The 23,044-nt window shown below is 35.1% G+C and overlaps 1 protein-coding gene across 3 annotated transcripts in view; it reads left to right on the top strand.

The window, feature by feature from the left end:
• The window catches only part of SKAP2 (src kinase associated phosphoprotein 2), a 336,690-nt gene that overhangs the window by 250,402 nt on the left and 63,244 nt on the right, over nt 1-23,044 (top strand). For all 3 annotated transcript variants that reach the window (XM_011938574.1, XM_011938573.1, XM_011938572.1), the window contains 2 exons: nt 15,296-15,373; nt 16,373-16,456. In XM_011938574.1, coding sequence (XP_011793964.1) covers nt 15,296-15,373; nt 16,373-16,456 — 162 coding nt within the window. The remainder of the gene's footprint in view (nt 1-15,295; nt 15,374-16,372; nt 16,457-23,044) is intronic.

Below are 23,044 nucleotides of genomic sequence, written 5' to 3'. Positions count from 1 at the left end.
TTTTGTTTTTCAGTGAGAATATACATCATGGTCTATTCAGACATGATTAATTACAGCTGAATTCTTAGAGAAACATGCAATATGATATCTTATAAGACCTTACCGTATCTAAATTGACTTGGAATAACTTGTGTTATGCCATTTATTCATATGGAATTTTAGTGGGATGTGTATCTTTCAGATTTTAAGGCTTTTCATATTTTCAAGAGGTCATTGTGTATTTCAAATATTTATGAGCAAACTACAGATTCAGAGTTCAGACCATTTTGTTGCCTTAGCCTCCTCTGAGGTAACTTCCAGTGCCTTACAGGGCAAATGAAGGTGCACTGAACTGCTCTTGATGTGATGTTCAAGTGTGACTGAACAGCACTGGTTGTTTACATGAAGTTACATCAGTTGTGTGTTGTTAGCAATCATTTTGTTCTGCTCAGTATTCCATCAGTTTCTTTTTCAAAGTTTAATTTTGCCATTTCTAATTTGAACTAAATAGTTAAAATTTCTTGGTGAAATTGTTCTGGTAATGACAACTCTTAGTTGGGAGAAAAGGAGACGGACGATTGGGCTATGTCAGCTCTGGCAGATCCTGCAGTGAGATAGCCCACACAGTGAACATATTAATGAATTACCTTTTGATGTATCCTCATAGTAAATATCAGTTGCTATATTTGTCAGTTGGTTTTTTTCTTCCACATCTTGAATACTTTTTTTTTTTTGCTACGGAGTCTCACTGTGTTGCCCAGACTGGAGTTCAGTGGTGTGATTTTGGCTTGCTGCAATGTCTGCCTCCTGGATTCAAGCAATTCTCCCACCTCAGTCTCCAGAGTAGCTGGGATTACAGGCATACGCCACCACGCCCTGCTAATTTTTATATTTTCAGTGGAGAAGGGGTTTCACCATCTTGGCCAGGTTGGTTTCAAACTCCTGACCTCAAGTGATCCACTCGCCGCAGCCTCCCAAAGTGCTGGGATTACAGGCATGGGCCACTGTGCCTGGCTTGCTTTTTAAAAAATATGCTAAAATCACATAGCTAAATGGGCACTTTTTATATTATATGTTCTGTCCCAGTTTCTTCCTTTTTATTATGTTTCTTCATGTTGGTGGTTATAAAGTTTAGAACTGAATGGGAGTGTTAGTAGTTGTGAAAGTAGATATTAAGATGGGATATAAATATAAGGATGACCTCTTTGTTCTTCATGTCTTAACGGCTATCTTGCCTCCATTTTTCTCTTTCCTCATTGGTTTCTTGAATCTCTTTATTAGTGGGGAATTGCACCTAATCATGAGCTTCTCAAAGGCAAGGACTGTAGCTGTACCTGTTGCTCCATCACAGTGCCTGGTACATACTGGGTGCTCAGTAACTGCCTGATGAATGAACCAACACATGCAGGCAACTGACTGCTTAATACTGTGTTTTATTATGACAGCCTCTCTTTCTCTCTCGAGACTACTGTGAAAGGTGTATTCAATGTTTACAAAATTATTTTAATGACCCTTTAGCTAGTTGTAAATACAAATCATTAGCTGCACTATCGTTTATATTTCGGGCATTTTCCTTCTGTTTTCAGTGTGTACTGATTGCAGAACTATGTTTTATCTATGTATTGACTTTTTTATTTTGCAGTGAACATTAGCTTAGACCATATTTTACAAATCCTATACACAAAACAAGGTTTTTTAAATATACCATTCTGAGCCATATAGATGATTTTGTTTCAAATTATACTTCTACATTTGAAAGAAGTACGCTTGATGGTTTCCATGCACACTCAAGTTTCAGAACACTGCCTTATGATCCCCTTGCTCAAATTCTAGTGAAAAAGATACACTTGTGGCACATCATTTTAGCCTGATATTGTAAATACCACATGAATGTCTATGTCTGTCTCCCTCACCAGTCTCACAAATGTCTGTTGACAGTTATTCCCCTTTGAAACTAAGGATCAGAAAAAGGATTAAGCATGTGGTATGCTTTTATTTCCAGAGTAAGAAGAAAAACTGCTACACATGAACTGTTCTAATATTGAAATTATAGTATGAATTCTCTAGTAATTTGCTCAGTTATATGGATAACAATGCTTTATAATCCTTTCAGTTACCTAGGTGTACATATGATTGCCAGTTCATACTGAAGAGTAGACTCAAGCATTTTATCATTCTCAGTAACATGCTGTTCTGTGGACGTTTTATGGATACAAAGTAGGTATATGCTTAAAATTTTGCAGGCTAGAATTGTCCCGGCACTGAGTTAGAACTTTATAGGCCAGCTGCTGATTTGTTTTTGTGTTAAGATGATCTTCATCCACATTTATGTCCCTGCAAAGTCATTAAACTTTGTAAATTGATAAATAAGTGTATTAATTTTACCCCCAGCCTGGCTGGTTGTTAAAGGATACGGCTCTTGACTTAAGCAGCAACATAAAAAGAGTTGTGTTAGTTTCGTCCTGAGAATGGAGCTTTTTCTTGAGATTTAATAGGCAAACAGGATTTTGGAATGATTGTCTGAAAATTGTGCAGGGTGTCTGTTCCTATAGATAGTCTATGATCTTATTCTTGAGTTTAACAAAGCTTTTGGGAACTAGCTGTATACTTGGGCCTTCTCGTTTTGTACTCTGTAGAATTGCTTTTACTGAATTTCACTTTGGCATTAAGCTTTTGGCTTAATATGAACAATGTCATACAAAACAACCCTAAGAAAGTTTTATATACTGTAAAAATGTTATTGAGGACATTGAGAACTATGGGAGAAATTTCTTTCTCATTTCAGTACCAGGAGCCAGAAATAGTTGTGTTTTCTTCCCTGAACAATGATCTGTATTTATCTTATGGGCAATGGCTCATATAATTTATTATATTTCTTGCTTCATGTTGGTTGTTATAAAGCTTATAAGTGAATTTTTGGCCCACTCCTCACAAGTGTAAATGACTTTGTAGTTCCAAGTTGTTTTCTGTTCCATCCTGACTTCTAATTTTGCCTTGATTTTAAAAAATATTGAAACAGTGACACAGAAAAGTTGCAAGAATAACACACAGAGTTCCCATATACCTTTCATCCCAATTACCCTAACATTAACATTTTTCTATACAGGTATTTGCTTTGTCAGTCTGCCTCCTCCCCTTCCTTACCCTTCCCTTCTTCTCCATCTTCCATCCTCCCACTCTGTCCCACCCTGTGTACATACACACTGATAGCTCCTGTTTGCTTTTAATTTGCCTCACCAAATGTATCATACAAATGCCTGTGAAATGCTTTTTGGGGGGAGAAGGAACCAGTATATTACTAAATTAACAATAATACTAGGTAAGAATGTATGAATTTCATATCTATATTGAAAAAAGAGTTATGGAAAAATCTCTTGTTTTAGGTGAAAGGAAGACAAATTGTGTGTGTGTCTGTAAGAGAGAGGGAGAAAGATTGCATACACATGTGTTTTTAGGAAGATACTTATAACACCTTAAACCAGAGTAGGTACTTTGAATGACAGAAGAGGGAAAATGCCAGGACTTCTTGATTTAAATAAAAAATTAGGTAGTTTCCTTCTTAAATAGAAACAGGTATACTATTTACTTATGAAGACTAAAGCATTAAGAATGTTTGGGAATGTATTTGCTTTAGTAATCAAGCTCAATTTAGTAATCAAATACTCAGAGTAGGACTGTGAAATAGAGTGAGAGCCTTAATTCAGCAATTTACCTCTATTAATAAGTTAGTCATAAAATAATTTCATGTTTGATAGTTTTCAAACTACACATTTGTCACTTATTATTTTTCTTATTTATTTATTCATATTAACTACCCCTCAATAATAAAGTTGTTTTGGGAGATGAGAATAGAATGACAATTGTTTACGTACTTGTTATTTTTCTTAAGACAGAAACAAAAGCATGTTTTATTATACTGTACAATGTAGAAGACATTATAACTCTGCATATTCCTATTTCAGATACTTAAGATATAATCTTGTGTTATTAATGACTCTAAACTTTTTGTATACAGAATAGGAAAAATAAATAAAATGAGTTTAAAGAATATCACAAATTATAAAAATGTTACTTATAATCTGAAAATAATTTTAAAAATTTATACCTCAAAATACGCAACATAAAGCTGTTGCAAAAGTAAGTAAATCAATGAAAGAATTGTCCTATGGCCTATGTAAAAATAAAGCATAGTTGAGTGGAAAGAAGCTAAAGAATTCAGTCTAAATTATATTCATTTCTTATTTCTATGCAGTTTGCTGGAGGAATCTGCATACAAAAGGAACCTCCTTTTCCTTCCATAAACATCATTTTTCCCATGACTAATTTGTTCCATGTTTGTGTATATATGTTTTTAAACCAAAATGAAAGTATTTCAAATACATTCTTAAGAAGCAAAATTGACCCAAAATCTTACAGATGAAGCAACACTCCACATTTTAGATGTATGGTATATTGGCCATGTGCAGTGGCTAACGCCTATAATCCTAGCACTCTGGGAGGCCAAGGTGGGTGGATCAGCTGAGGTCAGGAGTTTGAGACCAGCCTGGCCAACATGGTGAAACCCCGTCTCTACTAAAAATACAAAAATTAGCTGGGCATGGTAGCGTGTGCCTGTAATCCCAGCTACTTGGGAGGCTGAGGCAGGGAAATCGTTGAACGTGGTGGGTGGAGGTTGCAGTGAGCCAAGAACGCACCACTGCACTCCATCCTGGGTGAAAGAGCAAGACTCCATCTCAAAAAAAAGTACGGTATATTAAAATATATCATATTACACTTAGGAAACTAATCTTAAATAATAGTGATTGCTTTAATGCCATAGAAAAGTAATGCAATGATGTTGTCTGACACAGTTTCTATAGATGGCATTCATTTATTCCATCAGCAGTGGAACATAGCATTTCAGAAAATGGGCTTTTGGGCAAGTAGACTTAAGGTCCTGGCTCCACTTATTGTGTGTGACCTTGATTTCTGATTGGTAATATAGAGTTAGTAATACTTACCTCTTAGGGTTATATGATGATGAAATGAGATGATGACTGGTATCGTCATCTTTACCTAACTCATGGTAAAGGCTTAATAAATGTTAACTGTTGCAGTGCTGATATTTGTAATCATGCCACTGATAGTGCTGTAAAAAAACATATTTAAGCTTATAGTGTGGAGATAATAGAAGCAGTTGTGTTTGATACAGAGATAGCATAGGTAAGGAAGAAAAAAGTAGGACCTATTATTATTGTTATTATTTGAGACAGGGTCTCACTCAGTCACCCAGGCTGGAGTGCAGTGGCACTATCATAAGCAGCCTTGAACTCCTAGGCTCAAACGATTCTTCTGCCTTCCGAGTAGCTAGGACTACAGGTGTGAGTTACTGTGCCTGAGTAATTAATACATTTTTTATAGAGATGCGGTGTTGCTTGTTACCCAGGCTGTCTCGAACACCTGGCCTCAAGTGATCCTTCTGCCTCAGCCTCCCAAAGTGCTAGAATTACAGGTGTGAATCACTGCCCCCAGCCGAGGACCTATTATTGTTATTGTTTAAATTTTATATATAATTGTTTGACTTTTAAGATGCCTTCAACAAATTTCCAGTGAAGTTGAGTTTATGTTTCCTAGTTTTCTGTTTTGGGTACTGTTTAGAAAAGAGCCTGGCACATAATATAGACTAGTAAATATTGTTTAATATATGAGTTAAGAACGTTCCTTTTCATTTATGCTAATCTTTATTATGTATAATCTTGTCAAATATTTATTTATGCATCAGATTTGTTTTTGGCCAAGTATCTATAACCAGAAAGAAAGTCGTGTGGTTAAAAGGTGTTTAACATTCATGTTTTTATTCTAGTGGTTTATATTTTCAGCCTCCTTTTGTGTGTGTGTGTGTGTGTGTGTGTGTGTGTGTAACAATGGACTTGTGGCAAATTTGAGTTGCCTTTTAAAAATACTAGTAGTAATAAGAGATAACATTTCTTAAAGAGTTATCTTAAGTGCTGTCCTACTAAATCCCCACAGTAACTCTCCATAGTATGCCCGCCTATTATCTACATTGAAATATTTGAAAACTAAAGCTTAATGAAATTGAGTAACTTGCTAAGTCACAGAGCTGGTAGCCATCCTGCAATTTGAATGTAAATCCAGGGTTCTGAACATGAGTCTAAAATGCAGTATCAGTTTGGGGGCACTTTTGTTGTGGAAAGAGATGCATTAAATTAAAACCCAGTTCATAATTAATTGTATATATTTAATTTTATATATTTAGAGACTGAACATTTTGATATATTTAGAATTATATTTTTAACTTAAGGAGAAATGTATTCCATTTTGAGCTTGCATCTCATTTTCTCAAAGTATGTATTATAGACTTTTTTAGAAGGCTATTATTTTTTAGAATTTAATGTTTTACTTGCTGCAGAGTAGATGACTAAGATACAGGCAGATAAAGAGTTGCTGAGGAGTTACTTTATGTGAAAGGTAAAATTTGATTTAAATTTTTTATGTGGAATCAAAAGATCTATTATTTAAAAGTAACCTTTACTAAAATATAAAAACACAGAGGGCGCCCTATGTTATAAATATATAAACTAGTAGTCTTGTCTCTAAAGTAAAACCTTATTTTAAAATGATTAATTCAGTGTATTGATATGCTATCTTCCCTGGAAATAATTGAGAGAGTTTTATAAGGTTTTCCACAAATTAATAACTCTAGAATTTTTAGATAAAAACCATATTTTAAAATTCTATAAGGAACAAGTTTAATATATTTTAACAATGTGATAACTAGTGGTTTATTGTTAGACCAACAAATCAGAACTCTTAAAGAGATTTTTTTCACATCTACTTTTATGAGAAAGGGACAGAAGTTCTATATTAAAGATTTATCTAAAGAAGCAATCTTCAGACATGTAATAAGATAGTTCAGTTTCTGGTCATATACTTAAGTGTATGTTAAAGTAAAAGAAGCAGTTTTAAATGAATGGAGAAGGATAATTGGACTCTGTATCATATAATTCACATGTACTATTGATCTGTGACTTTTTGAGCATTATTTTAATGGATGTTGATGAACACAATTGATTTCAGATTTCCTTTCATTATTCTGGAATCTTGCCATTAGGATTTTTTGTAGTTTTGTAGATTTCTGTGAAAATTAGTAGCAGCAAGAAAGGAAGGAAGAAAGAAAGGGAAAGGAGAGGAGAGGGAGGGGAAAGAGGAGCGGAGGGGAGGGAAGAGGAGGAAAAGGAAGGAGAGAAGAAGAGAAGGGAGAAGGAGGAGAGGAGGAAGGAAGAGATGTAAAATAGAAGCTTTGATTGAACTCTGAACAAATGCTTAATCTTTTGGATTATATTCATGAGCATATCTTACATGCATGTAGCTATGATATTAATAGTTATTGTCTTCTTTGTTTCCAAATAGACCTATTGAAGGCATAGTGAAAACTTCCAGTCTTAAATCCTTTAGAGTTAATAAAGGCAAATTTGAATTATCCTCATGGTTATTCTGTTTTTGCTTGGTAGCCTTCAAAATGGCCACTTTTCAGAGGAGAGAGGAGATTAGCAGATGTTAAACCCTTGAGTTGTAACCTCTGCTTTTACCCCAGTGTAGTCACATAGGCTGCTATGTCAGTTCTTAAAGCGTTTTCCCCAAGGCATAACCCTCCTGAGAATTCTATGGTTCTACCAATTGAAAGTTGACCATCTTAATGTCAAAGCATGGTGTGAGCTTTTTTGTTTTTGTTTTTCTTAAAAGAAATATCATAATAGGCTTAGAGATTGCTAGTACTAGTGTATTCATTGGTGAATCTCTTCTGAAGAAAGTAATAGTGCTACAATGAGAAAACAAGCTTTTTGGAAAGACTATGCTAAAGTAACACAATTAGTCCTCTATTAGAGTTATGGCAGTGATTATTGTTTGAGATGCTCATTGAATATATAATGTCTTCCTTTTGCTACTAAAAATACTGATAAACAGATTGGAAATTCCAAATTTCCCACATGGAGGGGAGAATTATTCGAATATGAAAAATATTTAATTTATATATTTATTTCTATCACACATATTCCAGGGCAAGGTTCTAGCTGAATATTAAACCTTTTAAATGACATAAAATAGTTCTATGCTAGATGTAAAAGAAGTTACTAGTTGTTCTATAAAAAATAGATTGTGAGCAATTTCCACATTTGATATAATTGAAACTTCAATCTATCTTGGACCTTGGCCGTTTACTACTGAAAGGACAAGAAAAATATTAGTGTGGATATATTTTATGAAGTCCTGGAATTGGAGGGCTTTGGAGATGATTGAACCTATTTTTTTTTTTAGGTTTTAAAAAGAAGAAATTGAGTCCAGAGAGGCTAAGTGACATGTTTAAGGTTAAAAAAAAAAAAATGTTTAGAACTGAGATTACATTGCAGACTTCTTTAATCTCTGCCATGGATTTTGAAGTCAGTATCAACGTAAAGCTAAGCTTCTGAATATGTGCCATACCACTAAAACATTTTATTTACTATTTATATCCAAGTTAACTGTAGGTTTCTCTCCTTTGTTGGTGCATAGTCTTATTTTGTTTTGGTTCTTTGTTTACTTTGCAGATATGCTAGTGAATTTTTATACTTAAAACCTATTAGAAAAAGAAATGAAGTGTCTGCATCCCTGCATCTTTGTATCTATTACATAATTTCTAGAAACAAGGAAAATAGCTTGTAAGTTTATGTGTATAATTATAAAGTGTAATTAAACTGCACTTGTGGAATGATGAATTCTGAGCCAGTCACAGCTCTGGGAACTGAGGCTTTTTTATGGACTATTTCCTAAAGCTAAGTACTAATGTACCCTTCAGCCAAAAATGTTGTTAAGATAGTGGACCTCAACTGTAAGGATAGTGGAAGCAAAACCGAAAGCACTTCTCTACCTTTGTACAAAATTACAAGCATTGGGATTATATTGGTGTTATGACATACTGGCACCTGAAAGTGTACTTTCATTCTGTTTACCACTTCTTAAGAAAAATGAACTTCAATTGGAGAAGCTAATCTAAATAATAAAATAACCACTGGTGGATACGTGAGAGTATCACCATCATGAAATGAGATAATATTTTTGGACAATCAAAGCCTAATACATGTTTCAAATATAAAGCAATCATTAAGTGGGTAAATACTTTTTTTAAAAAATGGGTGTATTGGCCAGGCGTGGTGGCTCATGCCTATAATACCAGCACTTTGGGAGGCCAAAGCGGGCAGATCCCTTGATCCCAGTAGTTTGAGATCAGCCTGGACAACATGATGAAACCTTGTCTCTACAAAACATACAAAAATTAGCCAGGCATGCTGTTGTGCACCTATAATCCCAGCTACTCAGGAGGTTGAGGTGGGAGGATCGCTTGAGCCCAGAAAGCAGAGGTTGTAGTAACAAAATCATGCCACTGCACTACAGCCTGGGCTGCATTTTTGGTAGTTTACTACATGAGTTTAGAAGAGATAAAAGGAAGCACTATCTCCCCCTAGGAGGTGGCCAATTTATGGAACTCAGTATCCCAACTATTAGGTGAAAATGAAGAATTTGAAAAGGTTTAAATAAACTTGTAGATGCTTTATTTATATGAATTATCAGGAAAAAAGATATGGTTGTATGGTTGAGAAGTTTATTCTTTACTTTTTGGAGTTCAGGGAAAACAGTCACATCATGTGGTGACACAGAATATTTGACTAAATGGACCAACATCTTGACTCAGAGTGAAAAATCTTATGAATAATAACAGTCTTTTTAAAAGTATCTTTTCTTTCTTTTCCAATATAAGGGAAAAGGAAACTTTAGTCGAGTATAGGTGGTAGGAAGAATTACACTATGTGAAAGCTTGGTGTTCATGTTGAAAACTATATAAATGCCAACTAGAAAAGGGAAAATTGAAGGGAGCAAAAGGTGAAGCTCAGAAACCTAATTGTAATTTTGCATAAAGTCTAGATTAAACAACCAAAAAAGTGTGAATGTATTAGTGTAATGAAGCCAATAATATGATGATTTATTGATGATAAAATAGTAAAAATAAGGCTTTGGATTCCTTAGAAGTCTAGCATTTAAATTGATCACCAAAGTTGCATATCAAAAAATAAAAATGATAATAAAAGCATATCTATTTTGAAAATGTCTCTGAATCACTGCACTTTGGTAATGATATCACATACTGTCTTAGATAAAGTAATGCATTTAAAGAGGTGTTAGACTGGGATATTTGTGTGTGTGTGTGTGTGTGTGTGTTTGTGTGTGTGAGTGTGTGTATGTGTATGTATCAGGGAAGAGTCTATTAGGAGACACATCAATGTCAGGGAAGACCCTGGAATATAGTGTATTGAGGCACCCAATACTGGACAAAATTGTGAATCAACATTTGTTCATTTAGATTTGAGAAATCTAAATAAAAAAGAAAGGACCATTAGACCTCCTATTCTCCTCAACTCTAGCTCTCTCTCTCTCCCCCAACTCTAACTCTCTTTCACTCTCATTCCCTTGCCTACTAAGGGACTTGCATGCTGCTCTAGGCCTTGTCTTCTGAGTGAAGCTTCTGTGATCTAGACACATTTTTCTACTTTTCTTTGTCCTAAATACAGTAATGCAGTTGTCTACCCTGTTAATGCCAACACTGGGTTTAGACCTGACCAGCCTAACACCTGGAATGTCGCTAAATGATACTTCCTACCACAGACTTCATATTTTTCTCTAAAATTGAAGTAACTACTGTTTTTCATTCTAAAATAATTATTTTTAATTGTTAACACTTTTTAAAAGATAATGCTTATTTCTTAAGTATATTACAGGCATTTAAACATTCCAATGTTTTTCATCCTAGATTCAAGAAAAAAAAGATAAAGTGATAGTTTAATAAAATCACCAAGAGTAGGTAATACCTTAGTTTTAAGGTAATTTGTTATTAATTTTTATACTTTGTATCTCTTCTCTACTTTTCAAATTCTAGTATCCATACCTGAAGCTTGCTGTACTATGTCTACGATATACACCATTTGTTTTTAAGGCAAAACCTTTAAGACACATACTAGAATTCTTGAGTTATCTTTTAGAAACAGTTACTTTATGAATAAAATATCAACCTAATTATAAGGAAATTTGGATTTCACTATTGCCTTTTTCCCTGAATTGCTGGGAATATTGGCACTTGATACTTGTTTATTTGAATTCATTGTGACCTTTTTCCCACTTTGAATGCTTCAGATTCTCAAATTGCACGTTGGAAGAAGACCCATTCCTTGCTTAGTTGCCCTTGTAGGGTGTCGATTTTTTTTTTTTTTTTTTTGAGACGGAGTCTCGCTCTGTTGCCCAGGCTGGAGTGCAGTGGCCAGATCTCAGCTCACTGCAAGCTCCGCCTCCCAGGTTCACGCCATTCTCCTGCCTCAGCCTCCCGAGTAGCTGGGACTACAGGCACCCACCACCTCGCCCGGCTAGTTTTTTGTATTTTTTAGTAGAGACGGGGTTTCACCGTGTTAGCCAGGATGGTCTCGATCTCCTGACCTCGTGATCCACCCGTCTCGGCCTCCCAAAGTGCTGGGATTACAGGCTTGAGCCACTGCGCCCAGCCAGGGTATCGATTTTAATGTCTAATATTTTGAGCTGCTTCAGAAAAGTAGGATTATCATATAAGAAATACATAATCATTTTATAAAAAGAAAACTAGTCTTTCTCAGTATATACCTTACTTTCTTGGGTACTGAAAGTTTGTGGCCACTTAAGCAAGTCCATGTAATAAATTCCTGTAGCATAGTCTAGTCCCCAGAATATGGGTTAAGTTTTGTTTTCCCCTTAGGATATAATTTTTTCATTAACCACTTTCACTTAGTAAAAGGAAATCTTTTAACTGCTTTAGAAGTAGCTACAATGCTTAACTTGTATAGTTGCCAAATTATGCTTTTTCCTATCTTTCATTTCTGATTAACTTTCTCTGAGCAACATAGTCTTATATTTACATTAGCATCCATTCACTTGAACTAGTAGTTACAGTTATAGTAACGTATAACAGTATCTAACTATAATAGCTAATAAAAGCTAACATTTACTGAATGCCTACTATGTGCAAAGGACTAAGACCCAGTGCAAAACTTTTCTTTAGGACAAGGTTTGAATTTTAATAGTGAAGCTGAGAATATGATTGTGAATTCACTGGAATGTTGTATAATTGGCTGTTACATAGTGAGGTAATGTAATTGCGGTGTATGGCAAACGTGGCAGCTGTTTGTTGTTGCCTGACAGATAGGCTTACATTAGCCTTAATTTCTTTTTCTTCATGTATCATTATGCCTGTATATTTATAGTCTTGTTTCTTTATACCAATCTGAATCTTCCTAAATGTCAATAGCATTAATCATTGTAGGCATAGTGATATGAGGTCTAAATGATATGAGAATTCATATTTTTAAAGGAAATTACTACTTTTTTATATGTTATGACAGATTTTCCATCCCTGCCATCAGAAAGTATTGTCCGTATGCTCATAGTGACATACAAACCAAATGGTTCTTCTGAAAATTTAAAAATCTAAAGTATTTACAGGGATTGCTATTAGTGTACTTTTGTGTTTTAAAGAATTCACGTGGCTATTAAACAAATCCTGGATATTGGACTAACAGCAATAAAGGTTTAGAAAAATGAAATTTCAGTTAAAAAAAATTATGCCTCCACTCCCCAGGGAAGAAATAAAAGATTTTATATTAGAAACATGAATTTAGAATTCAGAATAAGTATTGCTTATGACATCAAATTTTATTGTGATGTATCAGGTGGAAATTTAGTCAACATTTTTCTTAAAGCAAAAGACTCAGGCTATGTGTATACTGAATGCTAGTAAATTCTAATTTCCCTTCTCCTTTTCCTTTTCCCCCACTTCCTCTCCCCTCTCCCTTCTTCCCATCTCTATCTCCTTTTTGACTAGTAACATTTTAGAGTTGAAAGCTATGCTAAAGGTACCCATTTCTTTTCAGAATAATTTAACTTTTCTTCTTAAGATTTTGTGAACATCCATTCCTTATGTAAAGAACATTTATTATGCCTAATGGAAGTGAGAGAGTTGTGGGACTACCCCTTAATGAGACCAAATCATCCCACAATTAGCCGCTTTAGTTTAGTGGTTGACCAGGACTTGTTTACATAGATAAAGATTTCTGTTTGTAATTTTTGTTTTATGTGCAAAATACTGTAATAAATAATTTATACCTTTATATGTACCAAGTTTATTTTGAAAAAAATAAACTGGATACATTTATTGAACAGCTATTAAAGTATGTACACTTTCCCTAAAATTTCATTTACATTTCAAAATCAGGGTTCTATTTTAAATATGTTTTAATGATACTGTGTTGTGTTTACTAAGTGAAATTGATCCACCAAGGAGCTGAAATTAGTACTCTAATTTTAAGCTTTATTTCTTAAGACAAAATATCCATAGCTTTATCACTACTATGATCCCCATGATATTAAAAAAAAAAAAGCTGGTAAAATTATGTGATGAGTTTCTATATAATAAACTTCCTATCAAACCCATTCTGTTTTTTTAATTTTTAATTTTTGTGGGTACATAATAGGCAAATTTATGGGGCATATTATATATTTTGATACAGGCATACAATGCATGATAATCACATCAGGATAAATGAGGTATCCATCACCTCAATCATTTATTCTTTCTTTGTGTTACAAAGAATCCAATTGTATTTATTTATTTATTTTATTTATTTATTTATTTATTTAAAGACAGGGTCTCTCTCTATTACCCAGGCTGGAACGCAGTGTCATGATCATGGCTTACTGCAGCCTTGACCTCTTGGGGTGTCCTCCCACCTCAGACCCCCTTCTCTCCACATCTACCCCCCTCCTCCACTGTCTGGGACTGCAGGCATGTATACCACTACACCCAGTTATTTTTTAATTTTTCATAGAGATAGGGGTCTCACTGTGTTACCCAAGCTGGTGTCAAACTCCTGGGCTCAAGCGACCCTCCTTCCTTAGCCTCCGAAAGTGCTGGGATTGTAGGCATGAGCCATTGCACCTGGCCACTTAGTTATTTTAAAATATACAATAAATTATTGTTGACTATAGTCACTCTGTTGTGCTATCATATGTTAGATCTTATTCATTCTAATTGTATGTTTGTACTCAGACACATTTTCTATCCTAAGCTGTACTGAAACCACTTCCACTGGATGTATTACATACAGACTTTCTTTTGATTGGTTGTTTTCACTTGCTAGAGTTCTAGTAAAATGCTGAGGATAACTATTATATTTCTTTTCTTTTTTCTTTCTTTTTTTTTTTTTTTTTTGCCCAGGCTGGATTGCAATGGCATGATCTTGGCTCACTGCAACCTCCACCTCCTGGGTTCAAGTGATTCTCCTACCTCAGCTGCCAAGTAGCTGAGATTACAGGCACCCACCACCATGCCTGGCTAATTTTTTTTGTAGTTTTAGTAGAGATAGGGTTTCACTATGTTGGCCAGGATGGTCTCGAACTCCTGTCCTCAAGTGATCCGCCTGCCTCAGCCTCCCAAAGTGCTGGGATTACAACCGTGAGCCACTGCACCTGGCAGATAACTTATATTTCTAATGAAGTTTATAAAAATATTGAACACTTGTAAAATTGAGTAACCTATAATCCATGACCGTGAATATACAATTTCTAATCAACTTAACTTTAGCTTGATTTAGAAACTTTTTTTAGGGATCCAGTGTTTGTTTGTAATAGTTTTATGAGATCTATCTAGTTTTAGACTCTTAAATGCCCTATAAAAACCTAAAGCATACTCACTCAGTGGAATGTCCATAAGATTTCTCTGAATACAAGCGGAGAGAATATTTGCTGTGGGCTCAGAGAAACAAGTGTCAGCATTTGCTTCTAGGGGAAAAGCGTTTTATGTTTTACTTGGTAGAAATAGGGATTATGCAGGTAAGAGTCAATATGTATTGAAATTTTTAAAGAATTAATTCAATATAAATATAAAGAAGCTATGATTTGTTTGGAATTCTTAACCTCTGTTTCAGGGATTTATTGCATTTATTTATAATAGTTTCTCAGTCCTGTATTTTGGGAGGATATATTAAGATGTAGGAGCACAGAACTTTTTTTTTTTTTTTACTTTTTGAGACTTTTAGGGGGGATAGAGGGGATTAATCTATGGAATGGATATGAAACAAGGCTAATAGACTTAGATTTAAACAATTTCAGTAATTAAAAGCACACTGAATCTAATGAGATCTGGCACTTGTTTTTTCTGAAATGGATTACCCACTGCTTTTTTTTTTTTTCTCTCCCCAACTTCTCATAGGAGCCCAGTTTCCTCCAATTGCAGCACAAGACCTTCCTTTTGTTCTAAAGGCTGGCTACCTTGAAAAACGCAGAAAAGGTAAACTTAAGGTTCTAATGAAAAATGTAAAAACGCTTACATCCTTAGATAGAACATGTTTGTAGTATACATGTGGAGGCAATAGTCGTTTTAGGTGATTAAAGAGTTTTAAGATTGTAAGAAAATCTGGATGACATTATCCAAACCACAAAATATAACTCTTAGCTTTAAATAATTTTTAATAAGAAACATTAGGTCAGATTTTTAGTTGTCAACCTTGGTTATTTGTAAATGATTCAGGAGCTGTTTCTTGCCTCTCAAAGGAAAGCTGCAGGCCATGACTATATTCTCAAAGGTGGGATTTCTCACCAGTATCTCACTGGGCTGAGCAGCAGGTTCTCCTGTGCCCAACCTGGCATGCACCATGGTTCAGATCAAGCCTGGCATCTTGTCTGCCATTGTCTTATTATTCATTTCAGTGTTCCTCTCCATTGGCTGTGATAATTGGGAGTTGACCGTATGGTCTCACTCTTTCAACACCAATATTTAAAGGAAATGAAATATGGAGGTGGTTTTACAATATGAGAAATGAAAAGCAGATAGTCTTTTCATTACCATTCTGCTTATCTCTCTGGTAGTCCCTATGGGCCTTTCTATTTATATTTCATTTTGCTTTTCTTAGCTGAATTTTAAAACTGAAAGAGTAACAGAAATAATCTAGGTTAGCTCCTCCCCCTTCTTTTTATAACAGTTGAGAAAATGAGACCCAAATGGATCAATTATCTCAAGATTGTATAGTCAGATGCCTTTTTGACTGTCCCTGTCAGAAGACTTGGTTAGCCATGCTGTTGATCCCATAAGTATGGCAGCCCCGTAGCTACTTTACTTTATTCCCTTTAGCTTTGTTGGTTTGTTGTTGTTTGGTTTTTTGTCTCTTGGAAAAGAAGATACAAATTAGTCACAGAATGTTAGAGCTCAGAGGAATCTTAGAAATCATATTAATTAACTTTTTCTTTTACAGTAAGGAAATGGCCTTACATTTTCCCCTCTTTATTGCAGATCACAGCTTTCTGGGATTTGAATGGCAGAAACGGTGGTGTGCTCTCAGTAAAACAGTATTCTATTATTATGGAAGTGATAAAGGTAATGTTGGTGTTCAATTATATCAACTACTGTTGCCTAAGAATTTTTTGACCATCCCTTCCCCCTCTTTTGGGTACAGAGTAAACTGAAGACAAACAAATAATAACTGGAAATTATAACAATTATAATCTAATTTATGATTCATTTCATTATTTGACAAATGCTCCAAATACCAGAATACCCTCAGAGCTAAAACAATTGTGTTGTATTGAATTCGAAAAGAGAGTAAAATAACTTTAATCTATGTGGCCTTTCACCTTAGGAAATATTTATTATCCAGCCTACTGTTGTAGAATTTCTGGAAAAGTTAAGAACATAGGGTCGTGAGAGTTTCAATGGCAGAAAATAGATTATTTTCCTTAAGTATTTTAAAATATAATTAGATAAAATTAAATATGAATGACACCTTTCTGAGCTCCCTTTACAGATTTAAGGAATAACAGCAAACATGTATATAGAATTTACTGTATACTGGGTACCGTTCTAAGCACTTTTGTCTAAGTACGTTAGCTATGTTAACTTGTTTAGCTCACAACAACTCTGTAAGTACTATTATTAGCACCATTAATTTTACTTTTAGGAAAACAGAACAGAGAGGTTAAGTGACTTGTTCAAGGTCACAGAGTTGGAAAATGGCAGATCTAGGAATTTTTTTTTCCTTTGTTTTTAGAAACAGGGTCTTGTCTTGGTGCCTAGGCTGGAGAGCAGTGGCTGTTCACAGGTGCAGTCATCACACCCTACAGCCTCAAACTCCTGGAGTCAAGTGATCTTCCTGTCTCAGTCTCCCAGGTAGCTGGGATTACGGGTGCACACCGCTGTACCCAGCTCAAATTTAGGATTTTAACCTAGAGAATATGGTTAGAGTCCATGTTCTTAACCACTATTGTCACTACATTAATTTAGAAATACTAGGATACATTTTGTAACTTCATTATTAATTAATCTGTCTCTCAGTTGCAGTTAACATAATTTTAAGTTTGCTATTTGAACAAATAAAGCCACCAAATAATGAAATTTAAGGATTGTAAGCTTTCTGAGTTTCGCTTTATTCTAGGGAAAACAGGCTAGGAGTTGAATATTATGAAGTAAAACTTGTGTGGAAATAGATAATGTTCATTTCCAGAAAGGACACTTTAAGAAGAAAAAGACAAAAGTATCACTGAATGTAAGCTTTCCTATGGAATTGTTATCAATGTTGTTTGGAAATTTATGTTTTATTTGACATTATTTATAGTTTTTAGAGTTTTTTTCCCCTGTTCTAAAAACCTACAGGTAAGATTATTGTATTTCAGATAAGTCTGAAATACTTACATAATGCTGGAAATTGTTCTTACCTTTTGGCTAATGAGATTAACAAATTAATTAATTTAGTAGCTAATTTGCATTCCATCACTAATTTACAGTATGTTCAAATGTAGTAATGGCATCAGTGAAGTGTAAGCTGTAAACAGCTATAAACAAGCATCTTTCTTCTGCTAAGGGTCAGTAGTGAAGTAGGTCAGAAAATTTAGAGTTCAAGTTCAGTTACAATTATCATAGATCATAGAAATACAGTTTTGCATGATATTGTGAATTTAGATCAAGATATTACCTTCCACAGAATATCCTCTTTTTCACCAGATCGGGGGAGGGAGGTTTCAGATCTTGTGACTTTGATTCAATTAGGCTTCTCATTTCTGATTTCTTTAAGAATCAACGAATACTAATGTCAGTGTTTCCTCCATTTCTAGTCCTGACTGACATATAACAATGGTTAGGTAAAAGATTAGCAAGAGTTTCCCCAAAACCCAAAGCGTGTTAATATTTACTTCAAACACTAATATAATATATTCAGTGAAAACATTTTAGTTAGAATTATTTGGATATTAGTTACGTTCCCTTTTTTTTTCTTTTTTAGAGATGAAGGAGCCTCACTCTATCACCCAAGCTGGAGTGCAGTGATGCCATCATAGCTCACTGCAACCTTGAATTCCTGTGTTCATTTTTATTCTTATTTGGTGAGACCTAATGGTAGTAACATTGTTTGTAATTTGCATTTCAACTACTTTGTGATCCATTTAGCCCTTTCTGTCATTTCTGTTACTGGAAAGGGGTCTTGATCCAGTCCCCAAGAAAGGATTCTTGGATCTCACACAAGAATGAATTTGAGGCCAATCCATAGAGGGAAGTGAAAGCAAGTTTATTAAGAAAGTAATGAAACAAAAGAATTGCTACTCCATAGGCAAAGCAGAGCATAGGCTGCTCAGCTGCTTACACTTACTGTTACTTCTTGATTATATGCTAAACAGAGAGTGGATTATTCATGAGTTTTCCTGAAAAGGGTTGGGTAGTTCTCAGAACTGAGGGTTTCTTCCCTTTTTAAACCATATAGGGTAACTTCCTGATGTTGCCGTGGCATTTGTAAACTATCATAGCACGGGTGGGAGTGTCTTTAACATGCTGATGCATTATAATTAGCATATAATGAGCAGTGAGGAAAACCAAAGGTCACTTTTCATCGCTGTCTTGGTTTTGGTGGGTTTTGGCCAGTTACTTTACTGCATCCTTTTATCAGCAAGGTCTTTGTGATCTGTACTTTGTGCCAACCTCCTATCTCATCCCGTGACTAAGAATGCCTAACCTCCTGGGAATGCAGCCCCCATAGGCCAAAGCCTTATTTTACCCAGCTCCTATTCAAGATGGAGTTGCTCTGGTTTAAATGCCTCTGACACTTCCACTTTAAAGAAATTACCATTTTAGCATTCCTTTTTCATGTTGATGTTTGAAGATGTGGCTTATATTTCCTTAAATTTTTCCCTTTTACTTTGCAGCCTCCTGTTTCCAGTGAAATTTTAGATTTTTTTCTAGTGGTTCTTTTTTCTGTTGGTGGTTTCCTTTGAAATTCTTAGCCAGTTCCTCTCTTTTGAGGGACTCCAAAAAAAGATCTATCTTTCGACAGTTTTTAATTGCTTGTTTGGCATGATCCCGATTTCCTTCCTTTATATCAAATACTTTTTTTCTTTTGCGAAATTAGATACGATTTTTTATAGCCTTATTTACTGTATGTGTGAACCGTTTACCTAATGGGAAGAGCTCGGATCTAGATATATGAGAACTATAATCCTCCAACTAAGTAGGATTTAGATAAATGGATTATAAAGGCACAGAAGGAGTTGACACCACTTACTAGGTTAAAGTGTGCTTTGTTACTGTTTGACAGATACATAGTTCACATTTTCTACCATATTGTGTGTGCCAAAAAACATATTGACCTATGAAGATAGTAGTGGCTTAGAAAGAGTAGTTCCAACCTGTTGGGTAAATGATGCACTTACCATTGTACTGATAAATATTGTCTGTATTTATTATTTATAGCCATTTGGGACCCTTAAGCAACAAATACATATAGTATATATTTCAACACCTGAGGAAATCTTACTCATCCTTTCATCTCCTTGCTTTTCCTTTGATTGTCATGAGTCTCATTCATCAAAATTCTTAGGTCCTAGATGTTCAGGTGTCCTTCAAGTCATTCACTTATTCATTCACTTATTCTTTTTCTAAATTTGATAAATATTTTTTCAGACACTTGTTAGCTAGTAGGCACTGAGGATCCAAAGATCCTTAGAGGTGCTCACAGTTTGGTTTTTGTGGATATCAGTGAGAGAGGGAAGGATGCTGTGGGGTTGGAGGAGGGAGCTGGGCAGGTAAACTGACCATTTCAATGCAGTACAGTAAGTAATTTAAATAAGCTATCTTTGGATCACAAATGAGGGAAAGCTAACTGCCTAGGGAAGTTAGGGAAGATGTCCTGGTGGAGAGACCACTTCATTGGGCCTGAAAGAATGAGTAGGAGTTTATTGATTGAATACTATGGTATGAATGTATGTGTACCTCCAAAATTCATATGTTGGAAATTAACTCCCAAGGAGATTGTATTAAGAGCTGGGGCTTTTGGGAGGTGATTAAGGCACGAGGGCTTTACCCTCAAGAATGGGATATGTCTTTTTATAAAAAAAAGTCTGGAGAGAGCTGTGGAGCCCCTCTTTTGCCTTTCCACCATGTGATGGTACAGCATTCACCTCTTCTGGGGGATGCAGCAACAAGGTGGCATCCTGAAGCAGAGAGCAGCCCTCACTAGGCACTGACCCTGCTGGTACCTCGATCTTGGACTTCCCAGCTCCCATAACTGAGAAATTAATTTCTGTTGTTTATAAATTTCCCAGTTTTGGGTGTTATAGCAGCATAAACAGACTAAGACAGGGAAGAAGGGTAAAATGGGCTTGCCAGGTAAGGGAATAGCAGAGATTCCGAGTTGTGAAAGACTGTGGATGGGATCAAAGATGGAATGAAGGCTGGAGCTTGGAGTGAGTGAGGGGAGGGAGCACATAAGGCTAAAGAAGTGGATTAGACCAGGTTGATAAGAACCTTCTGAGAATAAGGGCCTTGCTAAAGATTTTATTTTGAATATGACCTTTAAGCAGAGCATTGTATGACCAGATTTGGTTTTTAGGAAGTAATTGTAATAGGATTATGGAGAATGGTTTGGGATGGATAGAGTCTGGGTCAACAGGACCATTTCGCAGAACTTTGAAGTAGTCTAAACAAGAGAGGTCAACACAGGGCTGTTAAGAGGCAGAACGAGGATTTAATGCAGATCTCTCTGCCTCCAAAACTATGCTTTTTCTACAACTTGATGATTATTACCAACCCCTCCAAGGTGCACATAAGTGATGGCCCATTTAGGAACCTGTTCTAAACTGTTGTGGGTTTTTTCCCCTTTTTCTGTTTATCTTCTGTATGATCTTGAATCAACATTATGATGTAAACCTAGTCTCTCCCCATTTTTAAGGAGGGGATTGTCAGTTCTTAGTACCTCCTTTCAGGACTTTTGCTGAAACCTGATTAAAGAATACACTAGCACCGTCTAGTAAATGGGAGCTACAAGTAGCCCTGATCTACAAAGTCATTCCAAGGTTATTTGTTACATTATGTGGTTTTAATTTTTTCATTGTAATATCTTTTCAATATATAATAAAAGTCAGTAGAAAATTGGGCTTAATATGGAGAATTTAACAAAACTTTCAGAACTTGGGAGAGAAATAAAATTTTTCATTGAAATTTACCTCCCTGCTCTCCACTTCTCCACAACTTCACCAATGATAGGAAAAAAAGAGGACATATATGTTCTCTTTGAAGTTTGAAAATTATAAAATATATTTTGATGTTGAAAAAGCATCATATTTCTCTTTTAATATTGTTTTGAATATGTTAAAGTGACAGTACTTATATTTGTATAATTAGAAGTTCTGTTGTTTTGTAATAGCAACTTAATAGAAAGCTGTAAAATCTTACCTTTTTTCTAAAATGTGATTCACTTTACAGAAACAAATTCTGTCATTTTATAATTATAATTATGTAATTTTATAATTATATCAAGATGATATATGTAAAATGTGTAAGTGAATTCTGATATTTTAAAAATTTAAATTCTATCTCCATCTGGTATGTGAAGAAGGATATTTTTATTCCTTAAGAAATAGGAACCATTAATTCTACTTTTATCAGAAATTATTGCAATTTTATAGACTTTTGGATCTTTGATATGAAAGTATTAACTTTAAAACTTATCACAATAAACTTTTTTTTTTTGAGATGGGGTCTCGCTCTATTGCCTAAGCTAGAGTGCAGTGGCATGATCTCGGCGCACTGCAACCTCTGCCTCCTGTGTTCAAGCAATTCTTCTGCCTCAGCCTCCTGAGTAGCTGGGATTACAAACACTAAATTAAAGCTATACCTTTACTCTCTGCCTTTATGGCTAAGAGACCCTCTAACAGTATACAGCAGTTAAAATGTACATCTGATGTTTAGTAGGATTTCATCAACATACAGAAATAGTCAGGTACCAACTAAGTTTTACTAAGGATCTGATGACCATGTATGTTGTTGGTTTGGTATCTAGTCTAACTTCTACACAAAACCCCAGAGATAAATTTCAAGTGGCTGATTTAGCATTGGCATCTGCAAGCTGTATAAACCAAAGGAAAATGTTCATATATCTTTAACTGAGGAGCTGGAACATCTTGCTAATCAGTTTGATAAAATTTAGTGCCAAGGTCTAGTATTGATGGACATATTTTTCTTTTCCCTACTGAGTATTAATACTTGTGGAAATAACGTAAGTTATACACTGAGGGGAAAAGGCCTTCTTAAATATAACTAGTAGATATTACTGAACACATTTCATATTTTTTATTGCTAGCCATTTGTACCAAGTTAGTGTTCTTGGTATGAGCATCAGAAACCAATTTTTTTTAATGCAGAAAGGGAAATTATTAGGAAAATATCAGCTCTCAGAATTGCTGAGAATGCTACACACAGGCTCAGCAAGCAAGCAAGAGCTAAGGTAGGTAAGGGGGCTGGATCTTGAGCATAATCCATGAAAAATCTTACTGGGACACACTACTGGCCTTGGGCCTTGCCAAGCCAGGACATGTGATGCTGCCACTGTGCACTGCCATCAATCAGTGAATGCCATTGCCACCAGAATGGATTCTGAACCCTGTCTTGATCCTTTTGTTACTTGAGATGTAGGTTCCAGTCTGGAGC

The sequence above is a fragment of the Colobus angolensis genome, unplaced genomic scaffold (assembly GCF_000951035.1).
Source record: "Colobus angolensis palliatus isolate OR3802 unplaced genomic scaffold, Cang.pa_1.0 Scaffold175, whole genome shotgun sequence".
NCBI lineage: Eukaryota > Metazoa > Chordata > Mammalia > Primates > Cercopithecidae > Colobus > Colobus angolensis.
This window is presented reverse-complemented; position numbering and strand designations above follow the sequence as displayed.